The 12,665-nt window shown below is 42.9% G+C and overlaps 1 protein-coding gene across 1 annotated transcript in view; it reads right to left on the bottom strand.

The window, feature by feature from the left end:
* Positions 1-12,665, bottom strand: part of NUBP1 (nucleotide binding protein 1) — an 858,175-nt gene that overhangs the window by 286,163 nt on the left and 559,347 nt on the right. Inside the window, exon 9 of the mRNA XM_044089138.1 lies at positions 6,168-6,270. Coding sequence (XP_043945073.1) covers positions 6,168-6,270 — 103 coding nt within the window. The remainder of the gene's footprint in view (positions 1-6,167; positions 6,271-12,665) is intronic.

Here is a 12,665-nt window from a genome sequence, read left to right as displayed (position 1 = left end):
AGGGAAGGCGTAAATTGATAGCAGCGTCCAAGGGAAGGACAGAGCATCTATTCTCCAAGCCCTGCTGTGATGCTGTCTGGTGCAAAAGAGAGGCAGAAGGTGATTGACCGGGGAGGAGAAAAGAACCACTGAGGTGTGCCCCAACATTGAATGATGCTGTAGAAAGCCGTCCTGTTCAGCTGCCACTCATGAGGATCCAGGGTTCGCCTACTCAACTGGTCTGCCAAAACACTGAGCCTTCCTGGAAGGAACTGAGCAAGGAGATGCAGCTCCAGGGATGCTGCAATGGACCAAAGATTCCTGCTTTGTCTGCACAGGGGGTAAGAGTGAGTCCCTCCCTGCTTGTTGGATGTACCACATGACTGTGGTATTGTCTGTTCTGACAAGTAAGGTCCCTGGAGAAAGAAGGTGCTTGAAGGCTAGTAAGGCTTGCTGAACTGCCATCAACTCTTTTAGATTTATGTGCAGGTGCATCTGCTGGGCGTTCCACTGTCCCTGTATGCATCTGCCATCCAGGTGTGCTCCCCAGGCATAGTCTGATATGTCTATAGTCAGAACTTGAGTGGCAGAAGATGTCCAAAAGGGCATGCCCTTGTTTTGTAGACAGGCTGTTGCCCACCATAGAAACTCTGTCTCAGAGATGGAAGTAGAGGGATCATCATATCCAAGTCATGTGTGTGTTGAAACCAAATGTTCTTGAGGTACCATTGCAATTTCCTCATATGCAGTCTTGCATATGGAATCATGAGAATACAAGATGCCATGAATCCTAGGGCTTGCAGGTATTTCCTTGCAGGGAGCTGGGGCAGGCTTGCCAAGTCCTTGAAGTAAACTGAAAGAGTTGCCTGCTTCTCCTGGGTGAGATGCATCATCTGGGCGGCAGTATTCAGACTCGCTCCCAGGAATGTCATCTCCTTGGATGGTATCATTTTCAATTTTTCCACATTGAGAGTGTAACCAAGGGAAGAGAGAGGAGTCTTTACGAATTCCAGATCCTATAATAGCTGTTCCTGAGAACTTGCTTGAAGCAGACAGTCGTCCAAGTATGGGTAAATCTGAATTTTCTTTTGCCTGCAAAAAGCAATGACTGGGGCCAGGCACTTTGTGAAGACTCAAGGAGCAGTAGATAAGCCAAAGGGTAGCGCAGGGAATTGGTAATGTTGCTTGCCCACTCTGAAACGAAGATATGGCCTGCAACTTTCCCTGATAGGAATGTGCAAACAAGCCTCTTTGAGATCCAAGGTTACCAGCCAGGAATCCATTTCTAGAAGTGGTAACAACTGATGTAGAGTGAGCATTTTGAACTTTAGAATTACAAGAAAAGAGTTCAGAATGGAAAGATCCAGGATAGGACGCCAGGTGCCTTCTTTTTTATGGAACTAGGAAAAGTCTGGAATCAAAGCCCTGGCCTACCTGCTGAGCTGGGACTGAGTCTATTGCTCCCAGATGAGACAGAGACAAAATTTGTTTTTCTACTTCTGCCCTTTGGTTTGGAGGAATGTCCGGGAATCCCTTGGGACCTGGAAAGGTGCGGAAAGAAAACTTGTGCCCTAGGGACACCGTTCTGAGCACACATTTGTCGTCTGTGATAGTGGCCCAGAAATCTACAAAAGGGCCAACCTTCCCCCTTAAAGGACTCTCCCAGCAAGCAAGAACAGGCAGAAGTTGTAAAAAGTCATTGAGAGTGTTTTGATTGAGATTGCAGGCTTGGAGCTTCCCCCCTTTAGAAGTGGAAGCCTGTCAACGCTTAGACCTTTGAGAGGCCCTGCCCCCCTAGAAGATTTGCAACCTCTAGTCCTGGAACGGTTCTGTCTGCTGGTATCAGGAAAGGTCCAACTCTTGGAAGGGTAATTCCTGCTAAAGCAAGGGGGTTGAACTTGCAGAAAATCCTTAACAGTTTGCATGGACTTGTCCTTATCCTCCATCTTCTTCAGTACCTCCTCTGCTTTGCTGCCAAAAAGACTGTCTTTATGCAAAGGTGCATCCAAAAGCTTAGCCTTGACAAGTTCTGGAAGACCCTGTTCTCTGAGCCAAGTGTGCCTTCTAATAACAGATCCATTGGCCGTAGCCCTGCTGGAGGCCTCAAGGATGTCAAAACCACAATGCAAAAAAGCTTATTGACCAGACTGGCTGAATTCAGTAAATCCTGCATGTCTTTACTGTCTGCCAAGAGAGGTACACTTGCTATCCTAGGCTTAATAGCCTTCAAGGTGTTTTATTGGTACTTCAGCATATGAAAAAGACAACTGGTAGCCCTAATAGCTAGGGTGGCAGAGGTATAAACCTTCTTGCCTCACCTATCTAGGTTCCTAGACTCCCTGTCAGAGGGAACAGGATTCCTGGTAACAGTGGCCTTAACTCCTTTAGGGATCTGAGAAATAACCTCTGGATCTGCCAACGGATTCCTGAAAAGAAACAGATGAGAATCAGGGACTCTGTAGTACCTGTCAGGTTTCCTGGGAGCAGGAAGAACTGAATTAGGAGACAAGGAATTTTCCAGAAAAACATCAACAACTTCCAACACAGGGGGAATAGTAAGAGGCCTATGCTGAGGTAAATCCAGAAACTCCCTAATCCATTTCTTGGATTGGGGATAATCCTGATTTTCCCATTTAAAATGTTCTCTGAGGCTATTTAAAATATCACCAAAAGAGAAATCCTCTGGAGCAGAGGCTGAAGGGATGGACTTCTCTGCATCTGAATCCTCAAAAGGAGAAAAAGCCTGAGAAAATTCCTCTTCATCAGCAGAAATGCTGGAAGAATCAGAACCTGAGCAGGACAAAGCCTCAGGAGAAACATCCCTACTCCTTTCAGAAGGAGGAGGCTGAGAACCCCTAAGAGTCAACAAATCATTAGCCATTTTAACCAGTTAGGATTGAGGGGAACGAAAAGAAGCTGGAGCCGGCCTTTTCATAGGCTTACGAATGGAAGATTTACCTACAAGCCTGAAGGACTCGGGAGGCCTAGCAACCACCGAAGTTGTAGCAGAGGTTGAAGGAAGAAGTTTGTTGTCAGAACGCAAAACAGAGGCCTCGGACATTGGAGTCAGCTTAGCAGCTCAGGCTCCAGCAGAAGAGGGGACCGGCGACAGGTCGGAAGGCAAAACGGAGGCTGAAGGCCTACGGGATTCGGACTCAATCAAGGCCTGTGGTTGTACATCAGAGGACTGCAGGGACTGCAAAGGCATCTCACTGGCTACCGCCTGACTGACTAACTTAACCTCATCAGAGGACTTTGCTTTCCGAGGCCTGTGGCGGTCCTTATCCTTACGTTTCTTCGGAACTTCCGAAGCCTGAAGACCGGCGGACACCATACCAATGAACTTAGGCCAAACTCCAAAATACCTAGCCAAAATCTTAGCCCGACGACGGCTAGTACGCGGATTAAAGGAGGCACAGAGATCACACTTGGGAATGTTGTGGTCAAGGCCTAAACAAATAATGCAGTAGGAATGAAAATCTCTATGGGGAATCTGCTTTCCACAAGTAAGGCAATTATTAACTTTTTCTGACATTCGTTAAGGCAAGAAAAGAGGATCCTCAATGGGGTACTTAGCTGTATTAAACTTCAACTCTTGTAGTTGGAAACCAACAAAGGTAAACTGCCGACCAGCGCTTGTGCATGAAAAGCTTCTGCTTCGGGCTTCGCGGCAAGCAAGACTGAGGAAGTGACGTCGGCTGCCTCCTTTTGTATTCGATGCCCTGACATCCTTTACAACCAACAGCATTTTTACTTATCTTTGGTATTCTGGCTGACCGAGGGCTACCGGGACCCGGATAACCCATTTGTTAGGACTACAACAGTGAAACAAGATGAACATCCTATAAGTACATAGTTTCCATTTTCAGATGCTACAGTGATGGAAAATGCGACTAATATGCCAGCACCTTACACAAAGTAGGCTCTGTGAGACATACAGAATGCCTAAAGTAAAATTAATAGAACTGACTCCTAGCTGAAGCTGCTACTAAAAACACTAAAACCACATGCAGTTAAGACCACAGTGCCCAGTGAGACCTCTCAGTTTTCCAGACTGCATACGAACTATTCCTTTCTGCAGACTCGTGCTTGGTGAGGACCATGTGACACAGCAGAGTAAAAGATGTGCAGCAACAGGAGGTGATGAAACTCTTCTGGAAGGTATCGACATGAGCATCCCATTGCTGTAACAATCACTAAAACAGCTGTAATCAAGGTTAGCAACTGTTAATGTTACCCAAATCTAGTGCCTTGGGCAGCATCACCTATGTGCCCTAGCTCCAAGCCTTTAAATAAATTAATTAATAAAGAAATTGCTTACTGAGCAGCCTGCAAATTGTCTAACAAAAGTCTTTTTCCCCTAACTTTACTAAACTATCTTTAAAAAAATAAATTTTACAGTTTACAAGCTGTCTAATGAGTTATGGATAATAACTTATAAGACGGTTCTTAAACTGTCCATCATCATTTATTTTTTTAAATATAGTTTTACACGCTACCTTTAAACAACAGAAGTTTGGCAGACAGAATTTAAAAGTTGACAACTGAATGCAAATGTGATTTATAGTTCGTAAGCCGTCAAACCTTAAGTTGCAAGTCCTGCTACAATTTGGTGCCTAGAGTTGGTACCTCACTGCTACAATTTGGTGCCTAGAGTTGGTACCTCATTGCTACAATTTGGTGCCTAGAGTTGGTACCTCATTGCTACAATTTGGTGCCTAGAGTTGGTACCTCATTGCTACAATTTGGTGTCAAGAGTTGGTACCTCACTGCTACAATTTGGTGCCTAGAGTTGGTACCTCACTGCTACAATTTGGTGCCTAGAGTTGGTACCTCATTGCTACAATTTGGTGCCTAGAGTTGGTACCTCACTGCTACAATTTGGTGCCTAGAGTTGGTACCGCATTGCTACAATTTGGTGCCTAGAGTTGGTACCTCACTGCTACAATTTGGTGCCTAGAGTTGGTACCTCACTGCTACAATTTGGTGCCTAGATTTGGTACCTCACTGCTACAATTTGGTGCCTAGAGTTGGTACCGCATTGCTACAATTTGGTGCCTAGAGTTGGTACCTCACTGCTACAATTTGGTGCCTAGAGTTGGTACCTCACTGCTACAATTTGGTGCCTAGAGTTGGTACCTCACTGCTACAATTTGGTGCCTAGAGTTGGTACCTCACTGCTACAATTTGGTGCCTAGAGTTGGTACCTCACTGCTACAATTTGGTGCCTAGAGTTGGTACCGCATTGCTACAATTTGGTGCCTAGAGTTGGTACCTCACTGCTACAATTTGGTGCCTAGAGTTGGTACCTCACTTCTACAATTTGGTGCCTAGAGTTGGTACCTCACTGCTACAATTTGGTGCCTAGAGTTGGTACCTCACTGCTACAATTTGGTGCCTAGAGTTGGTACCTCATTGCTACAATTTGGTGCCTAGAGTTGGTACCTCATTGCTACAATTTGGTGCCTAGAGTTGGTACCTCATTGCTACAATTTGGTGTCAAGAGTTGGTACCTCACTGCTACAATTTGGTGCCTAGAGTTGGTACCTCACTGCTACAATTTGGTGCCTAGAGTTGGTACCTCATTGCTACAATTTGGTGCCTAGAGTTGGTACCTCACTGCTACAATTTGGTGCCAAGAATTGGTACCTCATTGCTACAATTTGGTGCCTAGAGTTGGTACCTCATTGCTACAATTTGGTGCCTAGAGTTGGTACCGCATTGCTACAATTTGGTGCCTAGAGTTGGTACCTCATTTGTTTCACCATGCATATAGCAATGACCACCAGTATCACTGTTTTCAGCACAAGGGAGAAAACCACAAATAAATATTTCTATCTGTAACAGCTGCTGCAGTTAGTCCCTTTCTCCTGTTGGCCTTTACCACTAGAAAAATGGCAGAGGAAGAAGTCTTCTGAGACTGGGGCTTACAAGGGGACATATATAGAGAGAAAGGGCCAAAAGAAGCAAAATCTTCTACATACAACATTGAAAATACCAAGATTATCAATTTTGCAGACAGGGTCATAATGCTAGTATAAGCTGAAGTAAATATAATAATTAAAAAATGTCATTTTAGGACTACATCACAAGTGACATAAATTCTGACTGTTAAGAGAGACAGATGTTACTTTATGTATTAAAAAATCTGACAAATTTCCAGGGAAACTGCTTTCAGGGGGACTCACCGATCCTAGGATCCAAAGGCACTTTGCCAAGAAGAGGTACATTTAAGTCTTTGCACATCTTTTCTGCACCACCAGATGTTGGAGGGAAGATTTGAGATTTATTCTATAAGAAATGAAGACAAATGGTAAAAAAATGAATGTCCAGAAAAGAATACTAAAGTGTACCACATGACTCAGCGCCTTGGTAAAATAATTTGTTACATAAGTCACAGTTCACTGACAAGTACATAATGGTGAATGCTGTCCCTTTCCTGATAACTACGCGAATGCACCGTGTGAACACGGGCGATTTGCATTTTCATACAACTTCTCTACTTTCCTTCTTCCATTTTTTTTTTCTTAACTTGAGACCGTTAAGCAAAGGCCTTCACTACCACAATGAGGAACACTTGCTTTACATATCACATATGTGACTACTAACCACACATACGTAAGGAATCCATGATATTATCTTAGTTGACTCATGTAATAGAGTCTGAATCTGTGAATAGGTGTCACATTGTTAAGAATATCTATACACAAGTCTGGCTCAGGAGTAAATGTTATAAAACAAGTGAGCACTGTGCCAACATTACAGCCGCTGTGCTGAACAACTGTTTAACAGTCGCTGCACTTGATGCTCCATTTATGGCATACCATGGAAAACTAACAGGTATTACTAGTCATAAAATCTAAGTGATATTACCTCAATATAAAACCAAGGCTTGGTTATCCTACAGTTCAGTGAGCACATTTTCTAATATAAAACAGGCGAGTATCTTTGGCAAGAGTACAACAGCATTTCACATAGTATGATGCAGTTCATGATCAAGCTATAATACTTTTTAGTGATTCACTGGCACTTTGGCCTTTGAAATGACATATTCTATTGAACAAGAAACAAACAAGGAATTTAATTACTTTACTTAACAACACCAGAAAAGATCTCTCCTCCCCCTGTACCTACCACTAACGTGTAGAACAAACTACTCTTTTGATACTCTGAGCAGTTCTAGGAACAATGCTTTACTAAAAGCCCAGTAATGACTGAGGTGGTGTGAACTCACCTGGCGTATAAAAATTACAAGGTGGTGAGTTTTACAGACTGACAGCCTCACTACTTACACCATCAGCCACTACATATAAAGGCAGAAAAAGACCAGGAACATCAGGTTACACAATAATGGACCTTAAACCTCTGCTTAACCAATTATAAAATACATTTTGATAACAGACTGATGATGTTATATACACAAACACACACACACACACACATATATATATATATATATATATATATATATATATATATATATATATATGTATAGACATATATGGGTCCCCTTCTAATGGTCGACATTTCAAAATGTCGACATTCATATGGCTGAGACCATATGATCGACATTTGAAATGTCGCCCATAGGGAACCAGCATCACGCTACAATGCGGAATGGAAAGATTTCCACTTCCGCACTGTAGTGCGATCACGGAGTTGGTATATTAAAGTTACGGGGTGTGGTGTGGAAAGGGGTGGAGGGGGGTGTTTTGTGTTTTACTTGAATGGTCGAGATTTCAAATGTTGATCATATTGTCTCGACCATATCAAGTAGTCCCCATACATACATATATATATATATATATATATATACATATTTTTTTTTTTTTTAAATAACCCCCAAGGCAGCTGGCCATTGGCTACTCCAGGGAGCCTCTCCTTGGTCATCAGGTCTGCAGAACCCAAAAAGTGTAGCCTGAAACATTTTGCAATGTTCAGGGCCAGTGAGGAGGTCAAGGACCCCCCAGGGTAGTAGTGCATTGCTGCAAAGGAGGGGTTTTTGTACGCCTGAGATTGTCCACCTTTTATGTGCACTGATAACATCTAGGGGCAGACATGTAATGGGAATGATGATGGATTGCCCCCCCCCCCACACACTCAGCAATTCAGCTAATGCCTGCCTCCCAAAAGAGAATGCATCCCTTTGCATTCTCGGCCTCCAGTGGGATCAACCACAAGGTGCTTCTGAGTGTACACCCAACAGGCACGCCCATCTTCCTTTTACCTTTACCTCAGATGCCTCACCACCAATCAAACACAGCTTACCTGGGCCTTAGGGTTTTATGCTTCTATGACATAGCATTGATTAGGCTGGCATTAGTAATAACAAGTTTAAGACAATATATGAAATCATAGAAATTTCTAATGCAATTCACAGCTAACACAGCAACATAACAACCATTCTAGTTTTTATCTTTTTAAGATGTGGAACTTAAAATTGCAACTAGTTTTTATCTTTTATTTTAGAGGAGTGGAAATTTAAAAAGTTGTGTTAAAGAATTAAAAAAAAAGGTTGATGCAGATCTGAAACATAGCAGCTCCCACATTCAAGACCTGATATGAAATAATATCTAAGAGAATGCACATAAGGCATGTTTTGGATACAAAACATTAAAAATGGCATAACAGAGAGAACACTATTCACCAAATAAAAGACTTAGTTCTTTTTAGCACTTCAGGCAACATATTTGGTGTACATTTCCCAGAATACTATATCCTAAATGAATTTAGTAAAGTATTTAGACTTTACTCAAGAGAAGATTTTTTAAGAGTACTTTTAGAGTGGAAAAACAATGTTTAGTTCTGTAGGGCTGTGATTTGCAGACAGGTTACCTACTATACAAAGGCCTTCTCAATTCACAGGTGGCACGTTGCCTGGTACTGCAGACAAATTAGTCCCTTATCTCCCAGGTGCACTGCCAGACACTGAAGACTTGCACAGCATGGTGATGGTGAGGGTGATTCACAGATATCTGTACGAGAGGGAAGTTCAGCTATGGCAGAACACAAAGTTTGTAAAAGAGCACAAAGTAATAGCAGTGCTTTCCCTATGCATTCCTTTGGGAATCTGTGCAGGGCGAAGCAGAGCAGCTTCACCCCACTGGACTTCTTATCCAAGTAAGAGACACCTGTAGTGTGTGTGTCTGTGAGTACAGGGACACAGTGTGAGTAGGTGCCATAACTGATCGTGCATGACTGCTTATTGTTTGCATGTGGGGGGCTGTGTGTGTTCGATGCCTGCAGAATAACAATGAAATGGGTGGATAGAGTGGGAAAACAGGGTACACTGGTACTGAATGTGTGTACGTCTGTGTGTGTGTTTTAGGATGCGAGTGTCTGAGATGGTGCGCATGTCAGTGTGTGTGGTCTCCATTTCGTGACAGCAAGGGCACGTTAGAGCTCTGACGCAGACTATAGTGGCTATGCTGCTCAACATCCCCTATCAGATAGCCACTGTGGTAGGTATAAGTTGTAGGGTGCGCACGCGCGTGTGTGTGCATGCTCCCATATGAGTGTACTTGTGTGTATGTTTCTCTGTGTGTCCTCTAATAATAACCTGCACTGCTTCCTTGGGCAGACTTGTAGAGTATCCATCTGAGCGATTTACAGTCAGGTTTGACTGCATGTGGTGCTGCCTTAAATGTGCATCACTATGACCTAAATTTAACGCAGTGCTGAGTGATTTACAGTCAGGTTTGACTGCATGTAGTGCTGCCTTAAATGTGCATCACTATGACCTACATTTAATGCAGTGCTGAGTGATTTACAGTCAGGTTTGACTGCATGTGGTGCTGCCTTAAATGTGCATCACTATGACCTACATTTAACGCAGTACTGAGTGATTTACAGTCAGGTTTGACTGCATGCGGTGCTGCCTTAAATGTGCATCACTACGACCTACATTTAACACAGTGCTGAGTGATTTACAGTCAGGTTTGACTGCATGCGGTGCTACCTTAAATGTGCATCACTATGAGCTACATTTAACGCAGTGCTGAGTGATTTACAATCAGGTTTGTCTGCATGTGGTGCTGCCTTAAATGTGCATCACTACAACCTACATTTAATGCAGTGCTGAGTGATTTACAGTCAGGTTTGACTGCATGCGGCGCTGCCTTAAATGTGCATCACTATGACCTACATTTAACTCAGTGCTGAGTGATTTACAGTCAGGTTTGACTGCATGTGGTGCTGCCTTAAATGTGCATCACTATGAGCTACATTTCAACGCAGTGCCGAGTGATTTACAGTCAGATTTGACTGCATGTGGTGCTGCCTTAAATGTGCATCACTACGACCTACAGTTAATGCAGTGCTGAGTGATTTACAGTCAGGTTTGACTGCATGTGGTGCTGCCTTAAATGTGCATCACTATGACCTACATTTAACGCAGTGCTGAGTGATTTACAGTCAGGTTTGACTGCATGCGGAGCTGCCTTAAATGTGCATCACTATGACCTACATTTACCACAGTGCTGAGTGATTTACAGTCAGGTTTGACTGCATGCGGTGCTGCCTTAAATGTGTATCACTATGACCTACATTTAACGGAGTGCTGAGTGATTTACAGTCAGGTTTGACTGCATGTGGTGCTGCCTTAAATGTGCATCACTATGAGCTACATTTAACTCAGTGCTGAGTGATTTACAGTCAGGTTTGACTGCATGTGGTGCTGCCTTAAATGTGCATCACTATGACCTACATTTCAACGCAGTGCCGAGTGATTTACAGTCAGATTTGACTGCATGTGGTGCTGCCTTAAATGTGCATCACTGCGACCTACATTTAATGCAGTGCTGAGTGATTTACAGTCAGGTTTGACTGCATGTGGTGCTGCCTTAAATGTGCATCACTATGACCTACATTTAACGCAGTGCTGAGTGATTTACAGTCAGGTTTGACTGCATGCGGAGCTGCCTTAAATGTGCATCACTATGACCTACATTTAATGCAGTGCTGAGTGATTTACAGTCAGGTTTCACTGCATGCGGAGCTGCCTTAAATGTGCATCACTATGACCTACATTTACCGCAGTGCTGAGTGATTTACAGTCAGGTTTGGCTGCATGTGGTGCTGCCTTAAATGTGCATCACTATGACCTACATTTAACGCAGTGCTGAGTGATTTACACTCAAGTCTGACTGCATGCGGTGCTGCCTTAAATGTGCATCACTATGACCTACATTTAACGCAGTGCTGAGTGATTTACAGTCAGGTTTGACTGCATGCGGAGCTGCCTTAAATGTGCATCACTATGACCTACATTTACCGCAGTGCTGAGTGATTTACAGTCAGGTTTGACTGCATGCGGTGCTGCCTTAAATGTGTATCACTATGACCTACATTTAACGCAGAGGAACAACTCAACTTGTGCGTGCAGCACCAGTTATGTTGCTGTGCCATTTCTATGAATTCCACACAGATCTACCAAGTGATTTGTACAAATATTGATATCTGACCTTCTGGGATGAGTAACTGAAATCTGCAATAGTTGAGTCATCATTTGTCAAATATGCATTCAATGACATTCTGCCTCCAGTTTTGAATGCAATCATTTTATGAACCTTACTGGAGAAAATATTCAATCTTTTTTGAAACAGTATTCCAAAGTAATTGTATTGTTTGCCATCAAAAAACTAAAAATTTATAAAATGAGCTTAACCATTTCAGAAACCTGATAAGCTAAACAACTGAAAACCCTACACAAAACAAACAATCCAGTGGTGTCTTTAAAAAACAACATTATAATTTCTCAACCCTGACTTGTCATAACTACACAAATACATATACTTCTCTAAGAAAATGGACTGCGATGCATTGATTATCTCATCTGCATTAAACAAGGTGGCCTTGAAGTCCTTCAACTCACAGCAAGAGGCAGCTTGCAAGATGTTACATCCCACTCAGATGCCTGTTGTAATTCTCAGAAAGTACAATTGTGTAAGTGCACTTACCATAAACAGAAGTTATGTACTCACCATAACTGCATCTGTGCTGTCTGTTTTCATCCTTACTTAACCGATGGGTCTCTGTTCCAACTATGGTAACTTCTAAAGACTTGGATCTGTAGCTTGAGCTCCTCCCCTTACCTACAATCCTCAGGCTATTAAGAATTACCTCACATCAAATCTGCCCTCCCTTCAGCATACACACTGTCTACAGCAGCTAAAAAGTGCAAAAAATTCAGTAAAAAGTTATAACAATGTCCCAGTCAAAACTGCACAAAAGATGGAGAAGAAAGAGGAAAGAGCTGGTGCTTATCAACAGTCAAGTGATGTCATCAACAGTCAAGTGATGTCATCAACAGTCAAGTGATGCAACACTTCTCAGGTCAAACTAGGAGACCAGGAATACATTTTTTTTAGCAGGAGGGGGGTTGGAGGGCGGGAGGTTGAGGAAGGATGAAAACAGATAACGCAGATGTATTGTCATGGTAAGAACATAACTTTTATATCTGATGATGTCTTTTACGTCCATTCCTCAACTGATGGGACAGAGTCCCCAGCAAGAGAAAACCCCTGGGTGGTCAACAAGGAAGGATATTCTAGAGTACATCAGAGCCAAGCACTGCCCTGTTTCTAGAAAGAATGTCCAATATATAGTGATCAATGAAGGTAGGAGTGTTAGACCATGTGGCAGCTTCACAGATGCCAGCTATAGAAGCTCTAAACCAGAAGGCAGAG

Source organism: Protopterus annectens, chromosome 12.part0 (assembly GCF_019279795.1).
Source record: "Protopterus annectens isolate FY-2018-M chromosome 12.part0, PAN1.0, whole genome shotgun sequence".
In the NCBI taxonomy this organism is placed as follows: Eukaryota; Metazoa; Chordata; order Ceratodontiformes; family Protopteridae; genus Protopterus; species Protopterus annectens.
The sequence above is the reverse complement of the archived record's forward strand: the minus strand, read 5'-3'. Positions and strand labels throughout refer to the sequence as shown.